A 21,252-nucleotide genomic window follows, 5' to 3' on the forward strand; every position below is an offset into this window, starting at 1 on the left:
AAAGCAGCGCGCCTTCGTCACGCGCTGCGCCGTCTCCTAGCGACGCGAGCCAAACACTCGCGCGGCGGGAGGTTTGTGAATCCGACCGTACCAAGGAGACAGGTGTGCGGAGGGGTGGAGTGGGAGGCACGCACCACAGCGACTTTTATAGGGGGGGGGTCTCCCCTTTCCCCACCACCATCCCCGCAATTAATATTGGGCTCGCCTCTTCCGCTGAGTGAATGGACAAGGTAAACGAACGGCGCTTCCCCAGCCCCTCAGTCCGCCTCATATTCCGGACGTCGCTCGCTTTAAAGTATATGGAATTAATATTTTTTTTGAGGGGGGGGGGTGGAGAGAAAGGAGCCTCTCTCAAGATGGAGAGGACCCGTTCAGGTAGGCCTGGCCGAGGCGCTCCGCCGCCTCGACCCCCTGAGGAGCCGCTGGCGGTCATCGCCGACGGCCCTACAAGATGGTGTGAGGGAAAAGTCGAGGCTTGTCCCTCGGTTGAGTTCCCGCCGAGGCCCCACTCGCCGCCTCAGGTGATTTCGGCGGGTTTTGTGTGTGTGTGTTTTTAGGAATTAGGCCGTAACTCCTCCGTCCGAAAAGTTGCCTCAGGTGTTTTGCGTTTCAGTTCCGACAGGCCCGGCGCTATCCCTTTCCCCCCCTTATTCTTTTATTTTATTTATCGAATTTATATACCGCCCTGTACCGGTGTGTGTGTGTGGGTGGGTGTGTCTCAGGGCGGTTCACAGAATAAAAACCCCACACATTTTAAAAGGAAAAATAAAATCCTTCCAGTAGCACCTTAGAGACCGACTAAGTTTGTTCTTGGTATGAGCTTTTGTGTGTCTTATAGATGGAAAAATACTGTATATATATTTACAGTCACCTAAAGATTGTAAGCACTATATTGCTGATAATCAGTGCTATATTCCCCCCAGAAAAAGAGATGTTGCCATATTTCAAAAAGTAAAGAACCAGGACACCCAAAAGTTGCTGAACCCTGAAAGTGGTTGAGCTTTTTTTTAGACAAACCCCAAAGTTTTTTTTTAGTAAAAGCTACAATAATTTTTCAGGGTTTTTTGTTTTTGTTTTTGCATCGTTTAACCCCTGTTGTCAGTTTTCCAGGGCATTTGCCCAGTTTCTGGAAAATAATCCAGGCTGCCGTTTTCAGAGGTGAATTCCAGGACGTGTCCTGGAAAATCAGGGCATATGGCAGCCCTACATGAACGCCTCCCCTGTTCTCTTATAATAGCAATGGCACCCAACTGAGAAGGGCTGAAACTGAGTTCCAGCTGAAAAAAAGCCTTGCTGATAACAACTGTGGGCCTGGTTATTGTGGCTTCTTACTGTATGTTACAATCTGTATCTAGGTGGCTTTTGAATGATTAGAATCATAGAGTTGGAAGGGGTCCCAAGGGTCATCTAGTCCAACCCCCTATTATGTTTTTCCCCCCAATAGATTTCTATTGAGATTTATTATGGCCTCTTTGGCTTATTGAAGCAAATGAAGAATTGCAGAAGCAGATTTCGTAGCTGGCAGTCTCAGCATAATACTTACGTTTTAACATTGTTGTTATCCTCTTTTCTTGAAAGAGGGCTTGGAATTAGAAGGATGCTCATATTCTGTCTCATTTGAGTGTTTTCTTTTTGAAGCCAAGATCACCATTTATTTGTTCTATTGTGAACATCACTTTCAGTAATTAGAAGTTTGGCTGTATTTCATTAGGAAATCACACTGCCAAGTATAAGTCCTTGGCACAGGATGTGTCAGTATCTCAGCAGCTGGGTGTCAGAACAGTTCCACACACATGATGTTATTGTTACAAATTACAGATTCATATACCTCATTGAAGCTTGTGAACATTCTGAAGCTGGAAAATGAAACTTGCTTGTTTAACAAACAACACAATTTAGCAAATCATTTCTGCAGTAGTTGAAAAGCAACAACACAGCTCCACCAAAATGGCTAGGATCTTCTAGTGGATATCAGCCCTCAGAGGGATGATAAACAAAAGTGGGAATTCAATCCTATACACATTATGCTGAGGAGCCTTTATATGTAGAATTTCTGTCATGAAAATACAGTATTTGTTAAATGTACAATCCAACTCAAGATGAAAGAAAATTAAAAACAAATCTGTTAACAGTGGGATCTTTGCAGGCTTAGGTGAGCAGACGATTGCAATCAGAGGGAAAACCAGTCTGTCCTACATAGATGTTACTAACACAGATCTATATAGATACAAAGAGCTGGTAGACGTAAATATATTTACTAGCACTTGGGTTTTTCCACTTGTGTCATTGATGTGTGTCTCAATAGACAAGGAACTAAAATAAAATAGTGAGATATTGATGAGTAGGATAGCAACTGGGTCATAGCGAGGCGTGGTTTAAAAAAAAAAAAAACACAAGAGAGGCTTGGCAAGCAGGAAATGGTAATCTGTACATACTGCAGCACCTTAAAAATTACTGAAATGAGAGTAGTAGAAGAAGGGCAAGGAAATGAAGCAGTGGAAGATGAATGAAATGGAAATAAGATTAAGTGGAAGAGTTTATACATAAGTGGGCTAGACACAAGACCGCTTGGCGTACTGGATTTCATACTTGCTACAAACATTGAGGAATAATTTCAGTAGAGTGGATTGGCAATGCAGTAAGAGCTGCAAAATACCATCCAGCAAACTGCAAGAATAAATTTGAAATGCAAAATGCAGTTATCCTTTTTTTAAAAATATTACCATGCATTGTTTAATAACCACAGGGATCATCACTTTTCCCATCTTCCCTTTGTGGTCCAAGTTTAAAGGATTAGATCACAATTAATGCAGGTGAAAGTGAGTTAGCTGTATCACTGCTGTAATTTTCTTTTGGAACACTCACAACACTTGCTTGCATCTACTATGTGATTAAATTCTCTGCTCTGATTTCATGAGGGACCTGTGATTCTCTGTACCCACTGAGAGAGTTGCTTTTGGGGCAATGTAGAATCTTAGAATTGTACAGTTGGAAGGGACCCCAAGGGTCATCTAGTCCAACCCCCGCAGTGCAGAAATATCAGCCTGTAGGCAGGACATGATGCTTGTGGAACTCATAGACATCCCAGCTGGCATCACTGCCATTTCATTATGTCCCAACCCATCATTGATATGTTTTGCTTTTGTAGCAGCAGCAAAGATTGTGAGGCATAGCACCTAAGAGAGAATTGTCCCTCTTAGGTCTACCGCTGAGATAATATAATGCAGATGAGCTAGTCTAAGTCTCTGAAATATTCTGATGTAGAAATGAATTTCTGAGGTACCATTGATACAGTACCAGCTTAAAGAAACTCTCCTCATACATTGACAGAAAAGTACTTAAACGAATTATAATCTACATCTTAGGTTTTCCCCACCTTGCAGGTGTCACTTGTGAATATTGCTTCAGTGACAGAGGACCGTTTAATTCTGCAGACTCATAAATACTGGCCAAGCACTGCTGTATGGAGCAATGTTGAGATTCCAAGAGGTTGCTAAGCATGGTACTCCTCTTATGCCCATTTCTACTTGCTCAAAGACGTTGATTGCAGGAAGATACACTATTCAACAGAAACTTGGGCGTGGAAGCTTTGGAACGGTCTACTTGGTTTCTGACAAAAAAGCAAAAGAAGAAGAAGAACAATTGTAAGTGTTACATATGGTGAAATAACTTGTGTGTAGTTTTTTTTAAAAAATCCTCTTAAAAATGTAAACAAATCAGATATATGTAAGTATTGTCTTAAAAGATAAATGATGAAACACAATGGATTAATGTTTGTCTGCATGGAGTGTTCAGCCTGTTTTCCCTAATGTTAAGTGGATGGAGATCTAAAATTGATTTAAAGCATAGGCCCTTCAGTTTGTTTTAGTTTCTTCCCATACTTTCTCCTACTTTTCTCAGTTCTTTTTCATTACTTCCTTTTTTTGTAGTTTTCAGAACTGAACCAAGCTGATTGTTCCAAAGCTAATTCATATGTATTTTGCAAATTCAGGTTTGTGTATCTGCTAGTGAACTCCTAGCTGCTACTGTAAAGCAGTTCTCTAATTGACAGGCAACAGCTACAGCAGCCTGTGAGGGAAAGGAGAAAACTCCTGAGACTTTAGCTTGGTACAATCAGTGGGTTCTGAGCTGGTGGTGACTGACTTTAAAAGGGATAGTTTGGTGAAAATGACCCTGTGTGCAACAGCTGTAAATAGAACAAGTTTTAATGTATGGATCATTAGGAAAGGGGATTGAAAAGAAGGCTGTCAATACAGTGGTGCCTCGGGTTAAGAACTTAATTCGTTCTGGAGGTCCATTCTTAACCTGAAACTGTACTTAACCTGAGGTACCACTTTAGCTAATGGGGCCTCCTGCTGCCGCCACGCCGCCACCATGCAATTTCTGTTCTCATCCTGAAGCAAAGTTCTTAACCTGAGGTACTATTTCTGGGTTAGCGGAGTCTGTAACCTGAAGCGTCTGTAACCTGAAGGTACCACTGTATTAAAATGGGTTCATATGAAAGTGAGGTGTGACCACACTTGGAATACTGTGCATCTTTCTGGTTGGCACATCTCAAAAAGGTAGCAGTGAATGAGGTGCAGGAGGGAGGCAACCAAAATTATCAAGGGGCTTCACCTATAAATAAAGACCAGACAGTTGTGGCTTTTTAGTTTAGTCAAAATGTGAGAAAGGGGGCAGGGCATGATAGTGTTGTATAAAATAATGCATGATATGGAAAAGGGGGATAGAGAGAAGTTTTTTTCTCTTCTCATAATACTAAATATTTAAAACTCTGGGTTAACCAATGAAACAGAATGGCAAGAGATGCAAGAATTCGACAAAACGAAGTTCTTCATACAGCACGGAGTTAAGCTATGGAATTTCACTACTGCAACTTTTAGTGATGGTCACCATTTTAGATGGTTTTAAAATGGGATTAGGCATATTCATGGAAGAGAAGTTATCAATTGTTATCATTGTTGGTCCTACAGTCAGTATCAGGAGCAGCATGTAGAAAGAATGGCCAGTTTTGTCCTCATGTGCTTCTTGTGGGACTCAAGGTACATCTGATTGGCCATTAGAGAAACAGTATGCTAGACAAGTTGCTCCTAGTGCAGTATGTTTAATCCAGCATCCTGTTGGTCTGACCTAGCAAAGCTTTTTCTTTCCTTTTGGCGCGTTTTACTGGCAGTAGCAGCTGTATGCTGCACAATTAGAGTCAGATGAATTCATTAATTTCAGAGATAATCTATTATTCAGAAAAGGTGAAGCTGAGTATGCCCCCATTACTCTTCTTTTCATGTAGATTTAAATCCTTTAATCTATGACAATAATTCTTCATGTCCTTGAGCAAAGTACTTTTGGTTACATTTTCACATATAGAACTTTGCAATTTAGTGATGTACCAGTTGGGGGAGCCAGTGTATAACTCATGCAACTATAAAGCACTCACTTCTCCCTGAGGATTTACAGTTGCTTTCACCAAAACTGAAAGTTAACCTCAGCTGCACGTTTTGGAAAAGAGAAGTTTATTTATAAATACAACAGAAGGTATCACAATAATTTTCTGCATGGATGTGACATGCGTTTGAATATTTCTGCACCGATTTTTAATTATCTATTTTAAAAGGGGAGAACTTTTTTCTACCAAAATTAGTTCTGAGGAACGAGCCAAGAATTGTGGATCTTTAAGCATTCTGCTGCTGAAATGTCAAATTCTTACCACTGAGCGAAACTATTCTGGCTCAGAATTTTTTTTGCACAGTTCTGTTTCCAGCAGTATTTCTGCTGCAAAAGCCTTCCTCTGCTGTGATGCAAGTGCAGAGGTCAATAATGAGTTTCCAGGGTGTTATGCTGCCTTTCCTACAGGTCTTATTAAATCTCTGAGCAAGCCAAGAACTGCCTTTTCATCTAATGTCTTGAACACATGCTTTGTTACTCAGTTTCGAAAATAACACAATTTACTGTTACAGTGGTACCTCGGGTTAAGTACTTAATTCGTTCCGGAGGTCTGTTCTTAACCCGAAACTGTTCTTAACCTGAACCATCACTTTAGCTAATGGGGCCTCCTGCTGCTGCCGTGCCACCAGAGCATGATTTCTGTTCTCATCCTGAAGCAAAGTTCTTAACCCGAGGTAATATTTCTGGATTAGCGGATTCTGTAACCTGAAGTGTATGTAACCTGAAGTGTATGTAACCTGAGGTACCACCGTACTACAATAGCTGTGACTTTTCGATACCTATTTTGTCATGTCCAGGTTGCTTCTAGGGTAGGTGCCTCATTACCCCCAACTTTTTTTATTTGAATTCATATTGTTTAGTCATTACAACATGTGCACCCCACCAGCAACTAGTTAAAATTTATGAAGTACCTTAGGCTGTAGTACTACACCCACTTATCCAGGAGTAAGCACTGTTAAAACCAATGGAGCTTACTTCTGAGTAGACATCAAAGTTAAATCTGTTGAGAACTTGCATTTTACCAGCAGAATAAGCTCATGTATACAAAAGGCATACATGGGATATTATGTCTGTCTGTACATCTTGGCGAGTCCACAAACATTTCCCCCTTGTCATAATGAAGTTTATTCAGCTTCCCTGAATGGTTAGATTTAGCATCATGCAGCAGATCTCAAAATAAAGCTGGAATTTGCAAAATCCCAAACAAACTTGAGGTCTGTTTATGGTTTTCCAATGCTTTAGAGATAATTTATTAGAGCTGCACAGATTTAATGCTCTTTCCAAGATAACTATAGATATCTGGCACAGACCAGTTTGAGAATTACTGGTAACTGGAGGATAAGAAGTTGGATAGCTGTTTGGCTATGCAGTCTCTATTCTTTTTTGTTGACAGCTCTGCTGGCGATCCTGCTTTTTTGTTCCCTTTCTGTGTTTGCTCTGCTACATTGCCTCCTGTTGCTGAGCTAGCATCCACTTTTGCTACTGGGCAGCACACAGTGCTACTTACTGGCTGATGGTCAAATCAGACAGAACCACTAAAAGACTTATTCGTTGGGTTTCTATCCCACCTTTTCCTTCAGGGAGCTCAAGGTGGTGTACATGGCTCCCTCCATCTTTAATCCCCACAATTGGCTCAGAGGCAGTGACTGGCCCAGTGAGCTTCATGGCTGAGTGGAGATATAAACCCTGGACTCTCAGGTCCGAGTTTGACACTCTAACCACTGCACTATCCTGTGTTCTGACCCTGTATGGACTTCCACAGAAACAGCCAATGAATATGGGGTGGGAAGGGGGCGATGAGCAGCTCAGTGGGATGCAGTACATGCAGTACATTCACATGATTGTTTCTTCTTCCCATTTAATGATTCTGGGCCATTGGCCAGGAGCCCCTGCCTGAAGTTCATTAGGAAGACCTGAAGTTTACTGCCCAACCATTATAGGCTGTTCATGTGGGACCTAACACTCAAAACCTGTTAGTTAAATATTGATTTCTAGCCTCTCTGGCGCTTTATTTTTGAGATTTGTGGAGCAAATCACATTGGCACTTTGCAAACACTGTGTATGGCTCCAGGCCCATGCTTTTCTTACATTTCATTTTAATTTTGGCTCATGTTGTTGTCCCTGTGCTAACATGTCACTCAGTTCCTAGATCAACAGAAAGTTTTGTTCTCTATGAATGCTGAATTTGTACAACTTCACTCCATACACATCTATAAACCATTAGACTCCCCAATACATTATCTCCCTATAAGAACGATATATAAAACAATGTTTTGAAGCAGAATTGTGAATTTGGTGGGTTTTGCTTCTGTGGTAAGAAATCGGATAAAATTAACAAGATGTCTAGAACTGTTTTTGAGTGTTACAGAAAATTATTTAAATAGGTATGCATTTTGCTGTTTTGCATAATTTATTTGGCTTTTCCTAGCCAGGCAGGATAAATTAAGAACTACTGGCAGAGCAATGCTGCTTTAAAAACCTGCCTACTTAAGGCCCTGCTCTCAAACCTTTTGTTTCCCCTGACTGCTGTGTTTTCAAACTAGAAGATCTAGCAACTTACATTTTTGTTGTTTAAAACATTTAAAGCAGAGATGCTGAGGACCTGAATTCTATGCCACATGCAGAATGCTTGGTGGGTGCAGCCATAAACATTAAACCATACACAGGGAGAGCCATGAATACAGGAACCTAGGGGAGCAGCTCTTGTTGTGAGGCTAAAATGTGGAGGAGATCAATACATGCCACCCTGAGCTTCTTGGAGGAGATGGGATGTAAGTAAGAAGTATTAAAGATGAACCTACGCTCAGCCAAAAGCCTTATCGAGCAAAGATTAGCAGACATTGAAAATCAACACAACCTCTCCAGGGGTGGGGGTGTCTGCTCCCCCAGGTATCATGGAATAACCCCACCACTTGGCCTTCCATCATATATGTCATCTCTTTCATCTGTACCACACCGACTTGCATTTATTCGTGCAAGGTTCAATGTTTTTCCATCGAACCTGCTGAGCCACAGATTTTCCAAGGGTTTGGTGTCTCCGCTATGCGAGTGTGACGGGAAAACAGTTGAATCTCTTCCACATATAATGTTCAACTGTCCCCTACATAGCATAGCCAGGACTAAATTCCTGGGTCCTGCTTTACTGCGCTTGGTTGGCAGGCCTGTTGAGTCACATGCCGCACTGCTTTTGCAGGATACAGATCCTTCTGTAACTCTACAGGTGGCGAGATTCCTGAATGCGGTTATCTCACACACAAAAACCACCAAAAAACAACATCAACAACAAAAACTAATGGGACAGTTATGATGAGAGTGCATGACGGATCTCGTCTCCAGTTCTCCTTTTTCTGTGAACCGTCCCTTGGATCTTTCCGGGCCCCAAGCTGTTATTTGTCACTGCTCAATGACCCACCCTTGCATCGTGGTGTTCCCCTTCTGTTGTTAGTTGTATTGGTTTTTATGTTTCTGTGCTTTTAGGTTTGTACATATTTTATGGGCTAATAGCCGTAAATAAATAAATAAATTAAATAAATAAATAAAGTAAGAAGTCAGGACATAGCTACACCTAGAACAAAACACAATCTCCCTATCGAACTGTGATTCTTTGAGGGGTATTGGGATACCAAACAGCTCCCTCTGCAAACTACAATTCCCACATTTTTTGTGGTGGAAACATAACCGTTAAACTGTTGCAAAACTGTTGTATGTCTGCAGTGTAACTATGTGTTTTGTCTTTGCTACATTCATAGTTTGGGGGGGTTGCTAACCTCCCCCTTATTTGTAGGGTTTCATTGCAACTGAACAAAATATTTTGAAGTCACTCAGTCACCATCACTACACAAATTAGATAATGCAGGAAGTTTGTGTACTGTTTACAAGAGAAAACCTTGTAACTTATTCTTAAAGTCTTATAGCTCCTGGGTAGGAATGAAAACAACTTATTCATTAGAGAGGATCAAGGCATATAGCACCAATACAAGACAAAAAATAGTGCTGCTTGTAATATGTTATGATCCCTTAGTTTGCATCCTCCCTTTCTAATTATTTTTCAGTGCGCCCCATATTGTAATTGCATGTCACAAACATACTCAACTAAGTCAACATAAGGGTGGCGCTGTGATCTAAACCACAGAGCCTAGGGCTTGCCGATTGGAAGGTCAGCAGTTCAAATCCCCACGACAGGGTGAGCTTCTGTTGTTCGGTCCCAGCTCCTGCCCACCTAGCAGTTCGAAAGCACGTCAAAGTCCAAGTAGATAAATAGGTACTGCTCTGGCAGGAAGGTAAACAGCATTTCCGTGCGCTGCTCTGGTTTGCCAGAAGCAGCTTAGTCATGCTGGCCACATGACCTGGAAGCTATCTGCGGACAAATGCCGGCTCCCTCAGCCTATAGAGTGAGATGAGCGTGCAATCCCAGAGTCGTTTGTGACTGGACCCAACAGTCAGGAGAACCTTTACCTTTATCTTTAAGTCAACATAACAGTATTGGGAAGAAAGAAAAAATAGAGGGGACTGCGAGGAGAGGGAAAGGAAGTTTGCAATCAGAAATAGCCAATTCTCTTCCTCCAGGGTAGACCACTTGTTTGGAAAAATAAATGATTAATTACCCTTTAACTCACATTAAATGCCAGTATAGCCTTTTCAGATGTCTTGCTGGGACTCCCTCCTCTCCCTATGGTACGTTACCACTTTGCGTAGAGCAAGCAAAGAAAAACCCTCTCCGTTAAATGTGCTGACAGGCCATTGTTACCTTATTAAACCAGACACTGGCTTTCCATACAAATGTCTCTCATCACAATTGCCTGTAACTCCTGGGAGTTTCCTTTCCTTCAACTCCCTTTTAAAGGCCACTTCCCCAATTAATATATATCTCCTTTTCTTTTTAAAAAACTTCTAATGCTTAAGTACCCAAGTCTTATTGAAGTGTGGCCACTGGAAGACGTTGTAGTCTTCTCGGGGTAACGAAAGTCTCCATCCATTTCATAAAAAGGAGGCTGTTCTAAAGGCATGCACGACCAAGCAGCAGAAGTACACAGCGGGCAGTTGGGACTTGGACGCCATAAATATGCAAGAGGTGTTAATATGTCCCCTTGGTGGAAGTCGCATGCTGAGAAGCGCCAAGCACCCAGCACCGTTCCTGCATGTGGTAATGGTGGGGTGTCACCACCACTTCTGCCCCTGACTTGCATTATCCCATTAATCCCGACTCATGCTAGGATTCCTTGGAAACGGCGCACTTAGCTGAATAATTTATGGCGTGTCTCTCAATTATTTATGCCTTCTTATTACAACTGAAATGAAATCTAAAGGTGGAAGGAACTCTGTAACTTATGAATATCTAAGAGACAATCAGTGGATTGCTGTGTAGTTAAATCCCTGCGTTTGCAGGGCCTGTTTGTTTCTCTGAAGGTATTCCAAAGAGAACATTCCGCTGAAGCTGAATCGATTAATACAATAACAAATGGCTCCCTGCTGGTTGCGCTGCATTTGTTCATCTAATCATGCTGCTTGCCTTTTCTTCAACGGCATTGAGTTCTGAAAATAAAATTATATATAATGTAGAAAGAGACGGAGAGAGAGAGAGAGGAGGCGGAAGAATAGAGGGAGAGAAAGCTCTTTTCAGGTCATAGGGTGTTTATTTGTTTGAACAAATATGCTCTTGCTATAACCTTTTACATAGGAATTTCTTTAGTTTCAGCACATATGAATTTCTTTATACAGTGTCATTGTTTTTCTGGAATAGGCTCTTTTTTTTGAGGGGGGCGGGAGTTTAATTTACCATAGCTGACATCCATCATGCCCAGGGATAATAAACATGACCCCTGCAGGATTCATAGACTTTGTTTCTGAGGTGACAACGTGAATTAGCCACCTCCTTGTTACCTGATAAAGGCAGAGCCAACGTGTCTCCTTGTGAACTCCAGTTACATTATCAGAGAAAATGTGGAGTGCACCTTCACATCAAGGCCTCTCCGAGTGAGGTGAGAAAACCACTCTGTACAGACCTTACCACCTTGCATGTGTGTGAATTAGATGTTTATTCTTACATCAAGTGAAAGAGACGGAGTGGGGTTGGAGAATGTTCATCAGTTATCAAGGGAGCAAAGTCTGAACATGTGGACTCTGGTTTAATCGCATGAGAAATTTCAGGGGACCCAAATGATAGGGTTGCTTCATTGGTCTTTTAACACTGTAAATCCGCAGGACGAGCAAGGAATCACACACTGTTTTAAAAAATAATCTCTCAAGTGAAGGCATAAAGTTCTCAGATAATTTAAAAAATGGATGGTGAGCAGAGGCTGCATTCCTTTTTGGGCAAATCTCTAGAGGTCACATGCCAGTTGTGGGTGGGGACAGAGGCAAAAGTAGGCAGAGCAATGGATGTACATATTTTTGTGCAGCAGGCTGTTTCCTATACTGACCCCCCCTCTCTATCATCCATCTAGGTAAGCAGGAAGTATATATTAGAGTTCATGAACACATTCCAGCTAGGCAAAAAGACTCGAAGAAGTTGCAAAGGCCTGTGGCTGAGGAGAGGGTGTAAATTGGGGAGAGTCTGAAGGGCCAGTCTGAAGGCCTAGAGGATTGAATCTGGCCCCTGGGCTGGAGGTTCCCTGCCCTGGATTTAGAACCTCATCCTTGTGCTATGATTAGCATCCAAAAGTTCTTGCTCTGTCTGTGATCCTTTGGAGAAGCAAAGCTACATAAGGAAAATCCATTTCATAGTGTACAATGTGGATTTACCCCAAAAAACAACAACACTTGAGTGCTCTGAAAAACTGCTCTTAGAAGAAATGTTGACACACCCACACCCACCCCACATCCTGACTACTTGCTTACTTCTGATTAATTTGTTGGATTTTGTTTTCCTAGAAATTTGGATAGGCATCCAAATGAGCTAAGTCTCGTCTCAGTCTCTGATTTCCTTTTGCTGATATGTCACAAACTCATTCATTTCCCAGAACAAGAGGAATTTGTCAGGTAACCTGTTGCTGTGACAAATAATGTCATTGTTCCTCATCTGAAAGAAGTTTCAAAGCTGCATTTCACTGTTTTTATTCCTCTACACCACTGGCCACATCCACTAAACCTATTGAATGTTTGTTCCAATAACCTGTTAGGTGACTGTACAATCAGAAGTTCAGCAAAGTGATTAAACTTCCCACAGTAGACAAAGTGTAGCAGAGATTGTTTTATTTAGTAAACGCAAAATACACTATACACAGTTGCTTCGAGAAGGCTTCCCAGAGTCCTTGCTTGAAGTTCTCAGCAAGTCCAAAGTTTCTAAAGTCCTGCAACTTTAGCCTTCTGTTTGTTCTTCACAAGTCTTTCCAGTTCTGTCTCCAACAATCTTTCTCCACAATTATCCACACTTCTCCACCATAGAAAGCTGTAATTGGAGCGTCTGATATAGGCCAGCACTTCTTGCCAGTCTGCACAGCAACATAAATAATCAATCAATGAGACAGTCACAAGTACTCTGCAGCTGCAGCCTGGAAAAATAACCCTTTTGGAGAATTATCACTTACTGAGAATTAACTCATTCCTTAACTAGCCCCTCCATTCATAATACTACAACCATGATAACTTATGATACTGGTCCTCATAGAAACTGTATTACTTACACTTTAGATGATTCTGGATCCTTATACCGTATTTTTCGCCCTATAGGCCGCACCTAGTTTTTTTTTGGGGGGGGGAAATAAAGAAAAAAAAATATTTCCCCCCCCCCAGGCACAGGGCTGGGGCGGGGGAAGCCCGAGCTTCCATCAACCCCAGCCCCCAGAACAGAGCCCGGGAGGGCAGGCAGCTCTGCGCAACCTTCCGGAGGCTGGCGCGGCTTGGCGCGGGCTCCGGAGGGTCGCGCAGAGCTGCACGGAGCCCGGGAGGGCAGGCAGCTCTGCGCGACCCTCTGGAGGCCAGTGCAGCTTCACGCCGGGCTCTGGAGGGTTGCGCAGAGCTTCCTGAAGCCTGGAGAGCGAGAGGCTCTCGCTCTCCAGGCTTCAGTGAAAGCCTGTATTCACCCGATAGGACGCACCCACATTTCCCCTTCATTTTTGGAGGGGGAAAAGTGCGTCCTATAGGGTGAAAAATACGGTAGTTGCAGGATCACAGTGGCGAGGTCAGGGCGAGAGAGGTAAGGGACCAACTGCTTAGCTTGGTGGAGATGAAAAAAATGCCGCCTTTTTATAGCTTTAACCTGCGCCTCCATAGAAAGGGAGGCATCAAAGATTACACCCAGAAGGCGCTGGCACTAGTTGCGCCCCCACAAGGGATGGGAGTTCGCCCCCCAACCCCATATTGTCTCGACCCAGCCAAAGGACCTCTGTCTTTGAAGGATTTAACTTCAATCGGCTCTCACGTAGCCATCCAGCCACAGCTTCCAAACATCTGAGCAGTGTGTCTGAGGCCGAGTCAGGGTGGCTGTCCATCAACAGATAAAGCTGGGTGTCATCAGCATACTGATGACAGCCCAAACCAAAATTCTGGACGAGATGGAGGAGGGGGCACATATAGATGTTAAAAAGCATCAGGGAGAGAATTGCGCCCTGAGGTACTCCACACTCCAAGGAGTAGCATGACGACACCCCCCCCCCCATGCCACCCTCTATCCCTGTCCAGAGAGGAACGAGCGCAGCCATTGAAGGACTGCGCCCCAAATCCTCACATTGGGGACATAGTAGATCTTTGTTGGAGGCCAGCTATGGTTACAACTTATCAGGTTTGCCCAAAACTGTGATTTGCAAACCCGTTTCAGATAATGTTTTAGTCCTAATCATAGTTGACTCTAACCATTGTTATCTCCAGTACAGACATTTCATTAACTACAGAGGGTATCATTTGCACAGAGAAGGGTTCCTGCGTCTATGCAGCACCTTCCGAGTCTACAAGCCATTCCTGATCTCGACAAAGCTATATTTCATGAAACACAGTCTTCCAAAATACCTTGTAAACACATTGTTTAGCCCTTGACCCTGAAACCTCCAGAGAAAACTTTGTTTTCCATTGAAATTAGCAGTGACTGGCATGTGTGACATTTAAGCTTGAAAAGCAAGGCAAGCTCACAGTGGCGGTAATGATTCTGGGTCCAGAGACAAGCTAGAGGAATAAGGAATGGCTTGAAAACAACTTGATCAGAGTCTCTAACATAAATCTGCGACAACTTGTGCAGCAACTTCTAGGCCTTTGGAACAGCCTGGATCATGTGACCTTAGGACAAGTCACCAAATTACCAACTTCTTAATACTAAAAGACTTCTCTCATTTATAGGCTCTATTATCACATCTTCCCCTTAATTATTAGACAATAACAATAAGTAAATAAATGACAATTTTGAAACATATGGATTGAAATTACTGATTAAAATGCATTATCCACAGAAAATAAGTTATATTTACCAGTTAATTACACTTTGCTAATTCATACTTATTTACAAGTTCTAGAATTTTTATCTTCCTAGTAGAATGCTTCAGTGTTCATCATGGGTCTCTATGGGCCCTGCTGTCAAATTCTTCTTGATAGCATCATCTGATAGAAGCTGGAATCAGTACTTTCGGATACATCTGAGGAATATCCTGGAATGGCTTATATGTTACAATGGCTATGGGACAATAAATTGCCCCTGGCTGCGGTGCCAGATTACCAGATTGGCAGAGGAGGTACCGGCCTCTGGGCCTCATGCCTTTTAGGGGTCAACAGATCAAAATAATACTGATTTGATCTTGAAAGAAAATTACAATCAAGTTTTCTTAGTTCAATGTTATTCCAATAGAGTGTATGCACAAGGACGAGGGGTGGGGGTGGGGGGAGAGAGAGCAAGATTTCAACTGCCATGGGGCCTCCACAGGGTTTAATCCAGCACTGCCTGGCTGTCTGTATTCCATAAGACTCTGGATATGGCTGTTCTACAACTGTCCCATTCTGGTCTCAAGTACAGTGGTACCTTGGTTCTCGAACTTAATCTGTTCCGGGAGTCTGTTTGACTCCCCAAACCATTTGAAAACCAAGGCGCAGCTTCCGATTGGCGGCAGGAGCTTCCTGCCGCCAATCGGAAGCCATGGAAGCCATGTCGGACTTTCGGCCTCCCAAAAATGTTCACAATCCAGAACATCGCTTCTGGGTTTGCGGTGTTCGGGAGCCTATTTGTTCAACAGCTAAGCCGTTCAGGAACCAAGGTACCATTGTATAAGAAAAATTCCTCATGCATACCCTGTCCCTTGATTTAAATTCTGGAACATCACAGACTGCCTTGTCAAATGATTTTTATTTCTAATTTGTTTCTGCTTCTGGATTCTCTTCATCATCTTGGTATGACTGTTGTCATTAAACTGTAGTAAATAATCAGTTATGAGCAAATTAACTATCATGGCTTCCCAGCAGAGTAGTTCAGAGGACCTAAGCAGGACCTAAAGAGATAGGTGAGAGCCATTCTGATGGCTTCCATTAACCAAGTGAGTGCCATTCTGATGGCTTCCATTGTCATCAGCTGATCAAAATGGAGTCAGGTTCAGATCCCTGAATACAAAGTGGCAGAGATGGGCACCGCAAGGCATGAAGTTCAGTTAACATGACTGATCCCAGAGAAGGTGGCAGAGAGTTCTCTTTACTTTTTGAATCTTTCTCCTGAAACAAAACATTACTTTGATGAGACAGCCTGTGACCTTCCAGCATTTAAGCCAGAAAACAGGAGAGAGATTCCAAGAGATTCATGGAGCATAAAGCTATTATCTGTCCGTCAGACTAGCCCTACAAACAAATCCTGGTATTCCTTGGTAAGTGGCCAGTACTCATACACAGTAATATTTCACAGGCTGCTAGGCCTAGGATGGGTGTCACATTCTTGGGTACAATAAAGAACAAATGCCACATTTTAGTTTTCTCACCTTCAGCATCCCCGGTTATTATAAATGGCCTCTCCCACATCATGTAAAAATAAAATAAAATAAATGGATAATTTGATCTTACCAGGTTTCTCTATCTATGGTTATTCAACATACCCATGTTTATCAGAATTCAGAATTGCTTTCACTGGCTCCACAGATTCTCACTATCTTCTCTATCTAACTGTACATCCAGAAAACTACTTCCAGTATAATTCAGCTGATTCCTCACTCTGCACTTCTGGGTCCACAGGCAAATGAGAGGCATGAGGAACGGCTTGAAACTACTTTATTCTTTGGAGCTTCTGCAACAAAGCATGTGCAGCAATTTATATTCCTTTGGAAGTGTTTGGATCATGCGACCTTAGGGCAATCCCTCAAATTACCAGTTTCTTAAAACTAAAGGAATATCTATAAATTAAAAACCCTGTCATCATTGCAGTGGCTCATGGATAAAACAGCTCTGAACTGTAGATGGCAGTGATGTAACACCGAGAGTGCCTTCCAAGAATTGCTGTACACATTCTGTGTTCAGCAATGCTCCTAATAATTATTTTCCGAGTCTGCAGGAATTTCTTTATTTTAATTAAACTATAAATATTTAAGTTTCGGTTTAAGGGGAGGAAAGAGCTTTAAAAAGGTAATCAAAGTATTTATAATTTTCCTCGGAGAAAAGTACAAATGGGCTTAAGAGAGAGACGTTAGCAGGAAGACTTTTTTATCTTTATTACTCATGCTTGTTCAAATAGTTCAGTGTCCATTCTTTCCTCTATCTGTAGATTAAGCACTTTATTTTTCAAGATAATTTCCCTGTACTCACAGGAAAACTTCCAACTTGACAAACTTAATTGGGGGAGGGGGGGAATATATAAAGTAAAATTGAATTTCTTTTGTACATGGATTTATCAGCTTCAGTAGCTTAGAGGGAATAACAAGCAAAATATTAACAATATATCTGAAATGAACCCTTTCCCCCATATTAGATCTTCCTTTTTCACAGGAAAATGCTCAAACTCAAGCTTTGGTGAACCTCAGGAGGGACTGAGGTTCTACTTTTATGCCTATTCCCTCACACCCCATGATATGCATATAGTATGTGTGATGGGATGATGAGCTGCTTGCGCGTAAAAGCTTAGTCCCTCAGAGTTTGGCCTGATTATCAAAGCTCTGTCTATAGCGGAGCCCCTTAAGCATGACTCCCTCAATCGCTGGCAGAATCCGACAGTGGGCGTTTGCGGAATCTCTTCCAACATAAAAGCTCCTTAACGGAAACGCGTCTTCTGGATTCTTGGCGCGACAGTTTCCGGCGAGGGGTGGGTGTCCCTATAAGGTAAAGGTAAAGGTACCCCTGCCCGTACGGGCCAGTCTTGACAGACTCTGGGGTTGTGCGCCCATCTCACTCAAGAGGCCAGGGGCCAGCGCTGTCCGGAGACACTTCCGGGTCACGTGGCCAGCGTGACATCGCTGCTCTGGCGAGCCAGAGCCGCACACGGAAACGCCGTTTACCTTCCCGCTGGTAAGCGGTCCCTATTTACCTACTTGCACCCGGAGGTGCTTTCGAACTGCTAGGTTGGCAGGCGCTGGGACCGAGCAGCGGGAGCGCACCCCGCCGCAGGGATTCGAACCGCCGACCTTTCGATCGGCAAGTCCTAAGCGCTGAGGCTTTAACCCACAGCGCCACCTGCGTCCCTATAGGAGGTCCTGAAACTTCCCCACTGTTTTCGCTGGAAGTGTTCCTGAGCCATCCCTCCGACTCACTTTCCCTCGGAGCTCCTTCTCTCCCCCTGCTGGTTCCCTCCTCTGCTGCTGAGTCTCTCCTAGCCTCCGTGAGCCCTTCCACCACCTGCCCTTCCGATGGCAGTTCCCTGACAGTATGCTTAAGAGGCATTCACAATTGAGCATAGAAATCATGATAGAGAAAGTGGTTCTCACTTAATGTGTGGGCTATGTAGGGCCATAGCCTTTTAAATCCTTTATTTTGTACTGGTGTTTGTTTGTGGCTGGACCAAGTTGGCTTTTCTTTAAAATTAAGTATATGTTTTGCACTGTGGTGGTTTATGTCTATTATTATCAGTTCGCAAAAATGGTTTAAAGGAATTCATGGTGAAAAGCAGGAATAAAACTTTCCTTAATAGAAAAAATGCTGTGGATATATTGCCGTCCATCACCCTCTCAACAAATGTCCAAGAACAGCTGCAGCAGCTTCTCAGCATGGAATGTCAATCTGTAAACAGATTGTAAAATGGCTTTCTGCACATAATGGTGTCATATGTATAATAGTATTTTGCAGAGGGAAGTAAACAACTTACAATCAGTGTTAAAGTGACAGATTTATGACTAGACTGTTGAGTTTCTTGCTAATAAAAATAAATTATCAACACCCTCCCAAGTGCAAACAAGTAGAGAAGACGATTTTTTTCCCATGTGGAATAATCTTGCATTTGTCAAAAAGATCTGAGGCTTTTAATGCCACATCTAATGAATTAAAATATTGTTAGGTAAGATTACTATTTACAGAATTTATTTAGGAAACTTTCCTGCTTGCTTTATCAGGTTTCATGTAGGTTTTCTCAACTTTATATATAACACAGCTCACTTTGATCTAGTGAAATGGTTGCTAGATTTAAGTAATATGAACTTGAGGTGTATATCATTATCTATCTATCTATCTATTTAAATAAAATCCTCTCTAGTCCCAGTTGCTCATGGTAGATCAGGAATAAAATCTCCTGTCCTGACTCTCCCCCTCAGGCTCAGAATCCAAACAAAAACCATGGCTAGAGATTCTGAAAGTTTTATTAATTCAGTAAAGCCTCACAACATGGGTCTACAGGTTACAACTAGGTAAAGCATGGCAGCGTCAAATGATAAATGTCTAGGCTTGGCTAAAATGTTGATTCAGCTGCCTGTGCTCCCCTTTTGAAGAGCAGGGTGAGCACAGCTACTTGCATGGTTGACATCATGAGCCCCAGGGGGTGCCTTCCTGCCTGCTCCCCAAAGCCTAGTAAGAGCTTCATTTGGGAAGGAGGTGTGAGGGCTCTGACAGGGTCCTAGAGTCCTCTCAACTTCTTCCCAAAGCCTAGTTAGTGCTTGCCCAGATTTGGGAAGGAGACAGGAGGGCTCTAGGACCCTGTCAGAACCCTCCCACCTCCTTCCCAAAGCCCAGTGCCTCCCTTATCCAGCTTTGGGAAGCCACTGCGAGGGCTGGGGTGATGGGAGTCAAATTTTGGCCTTGCACAGGGCGCCAAAACTTTGCTTAGGAGGTGCAAGTGCCTCTAGGGAGCCATCTTTTTTGCACAGTCCCAGTAAGCTATAGTTAGCTTTACCATCATGTGCGAACTAGGCCAGTGTGGCCTACTAAATGAGATGCTGGAGTCAAACCTGATTGACCTGAGTTTGAATCTCTGCTGAGCTAAGGAGTTACTGACTGTTGTTGAATATGTCAGTGTCTCTCTGTCCTTCATTTATGCAGTCGAAATAATATGGACTTACCTTGGAAGTTTGTTGCATTGCTGAACAAGGATTATACATGGTACATTGAAAGTGCAAGTATTGAAAACCAACAGATACCTTGCAAAAGCAATGAGCTTTTATAAGCAAGAGCCACTCATCAGGTAGATGATGAGTGGCTCTTGCTTATAAAATTGGATTCTATAATGTACATTTTTAATAATCAAGATAGCAAGGGCACAAACATAGCCTGCAGAATTGGGAAATGGCGGTAGGAATATGTGTTGAAACTCTCTTGTAAAAGTTGGTGGTATGTTGAATGACAGTCCCCACTGATTAGATGGTTTTTTAAATTGTGCCATATTAAAGTTATCTTCTGGGGCACTCCCTTGGAAATGATGATGGTATAGATAGGAGTTTTTGTTTGCAAATTTGTGCTCTTTCAGGTGGCTCTGGTTATGAGGACTGGAAGACTTCATGTCGAAGGCAGAGAGGTTCACAATTTGTTTTGTGTGTCCAACGGGGTTTAGATCCATTGCTTGAAATTTAGGAAGTTAATTATTTAATAAGTATCTAGTAACATCTGCCCATCATTACAAATGACTGTGCCACTTATTATGAAGGACCATGCTATTCCAAGTGGCTGCTTTGCTACTGTTTGTGGCAGCCTAACATAGTCACAATCCTGTTATGTGCTCCTCTAGCTGCAAAACAGAAAGCACGAAAATTTCACTAGAAGAAGAAAGCTAAAATACCAACTACCACACGACCTTTGTATGGGAGGCATCAGTCCATATAGGGTGATGGCAAATGTGCTTTATAATAATGCCCAAGTACTCTCTTTGGGAGGGATGCGGGTGGCGCTGTGGGTTAAACCTAGGACTTGCTGATCAAGCCTAGGACTTGCTGATCAGAAGGTTGGCGGTTTGAATCCGCACGACGGGGTGAGCTCCCATTGCTTGGTCCCTGCTCCTGCCAACCTAGCAGTTCAAAAGCACGTCAAAGTGCAAGTAGATAAATAGGTATCTCTCCGGCGGGAAGGTAAAAGGCGTTTCCGTGTGCTGCTCTGGTTCACCAGAAGCGGCTTAGTCATGCTGGCCACATGACCCAGAAGCTGTACTCTGGCTCTCTCGGCCAATAAAGTGAGATGAGCGTCGCAACCCCAGAGTCAGCCACAACTGGACCTAATGGTCAGGGTCCCTTTACCTTTACTCTCTTTAACAGAGACCAGAAAGCATCTGTAGTCCAGTGCGTAGGAGATGTGAAAGGTGACAAAAAGAGCTTGAATCCCACTGCAATATCAAGGAGTTCACACAATGTTTAGAACATCAGTTCCTAGACTCCTCCCTACCCCCTGCAAACTACTTGCAAATTGCTGGCAGTCTTGGTGGATCACTTAAATATTGTTTTGCCTGTTGTAGGAGTTGTAATGTACTGGACCAGGTGCTGTGGGGTTTTTAATTGTATTGTTATTGCTGCTTTT

General features: G+C 42.8%; 1 protein-coding gene across 5 annotated transcripts in view; it reads left to right on the forward strand.

Annotated features, from left to right (window-relative positions):
* Positions 1–7: 7 nt before the first annotated feature.
* NEK11 (NIMA related kinase 11) overlaps positions 8–21,252 on the forward strand; it is a 79,833-nt gene continuing 58,588 nt past the window's right edge. Inside the window, exons 1-2 of one of the 5 annotated variants that reach the window (XM_083705840.1) lie at positions 8–102; positions 3,384–3,644. In XM_083705840.1, coding sequence (XP_083561966.1) covers positions 3,472–3,644 — 173 coding nt within the window. In that variant the 5' untranslated portion in view covers positions 8–102; positions 3,384–3,471. Of the gene's footprint in view, positions 296–432; positions 522–3,383; positions 3,645–21,252 lie in introns of those variants that run through there. The other 4 variants (XM_083705842.1, XM_083705839.1, XM_083705838.1 and 1 more) reach the window with 4 other exon arrangements.

Source organism: Podarcis gaigeae (assembly GCF_964106915.1).
Source record: "Podarcis gaigeae genome assembly, chromosome: 12".
Lineage (NCBI taxonomy): Eukaryota > Metazoa > Chordata > Lepidosauria > Squamata > Lacertidae > Podarcis > Podarcis gaigeae.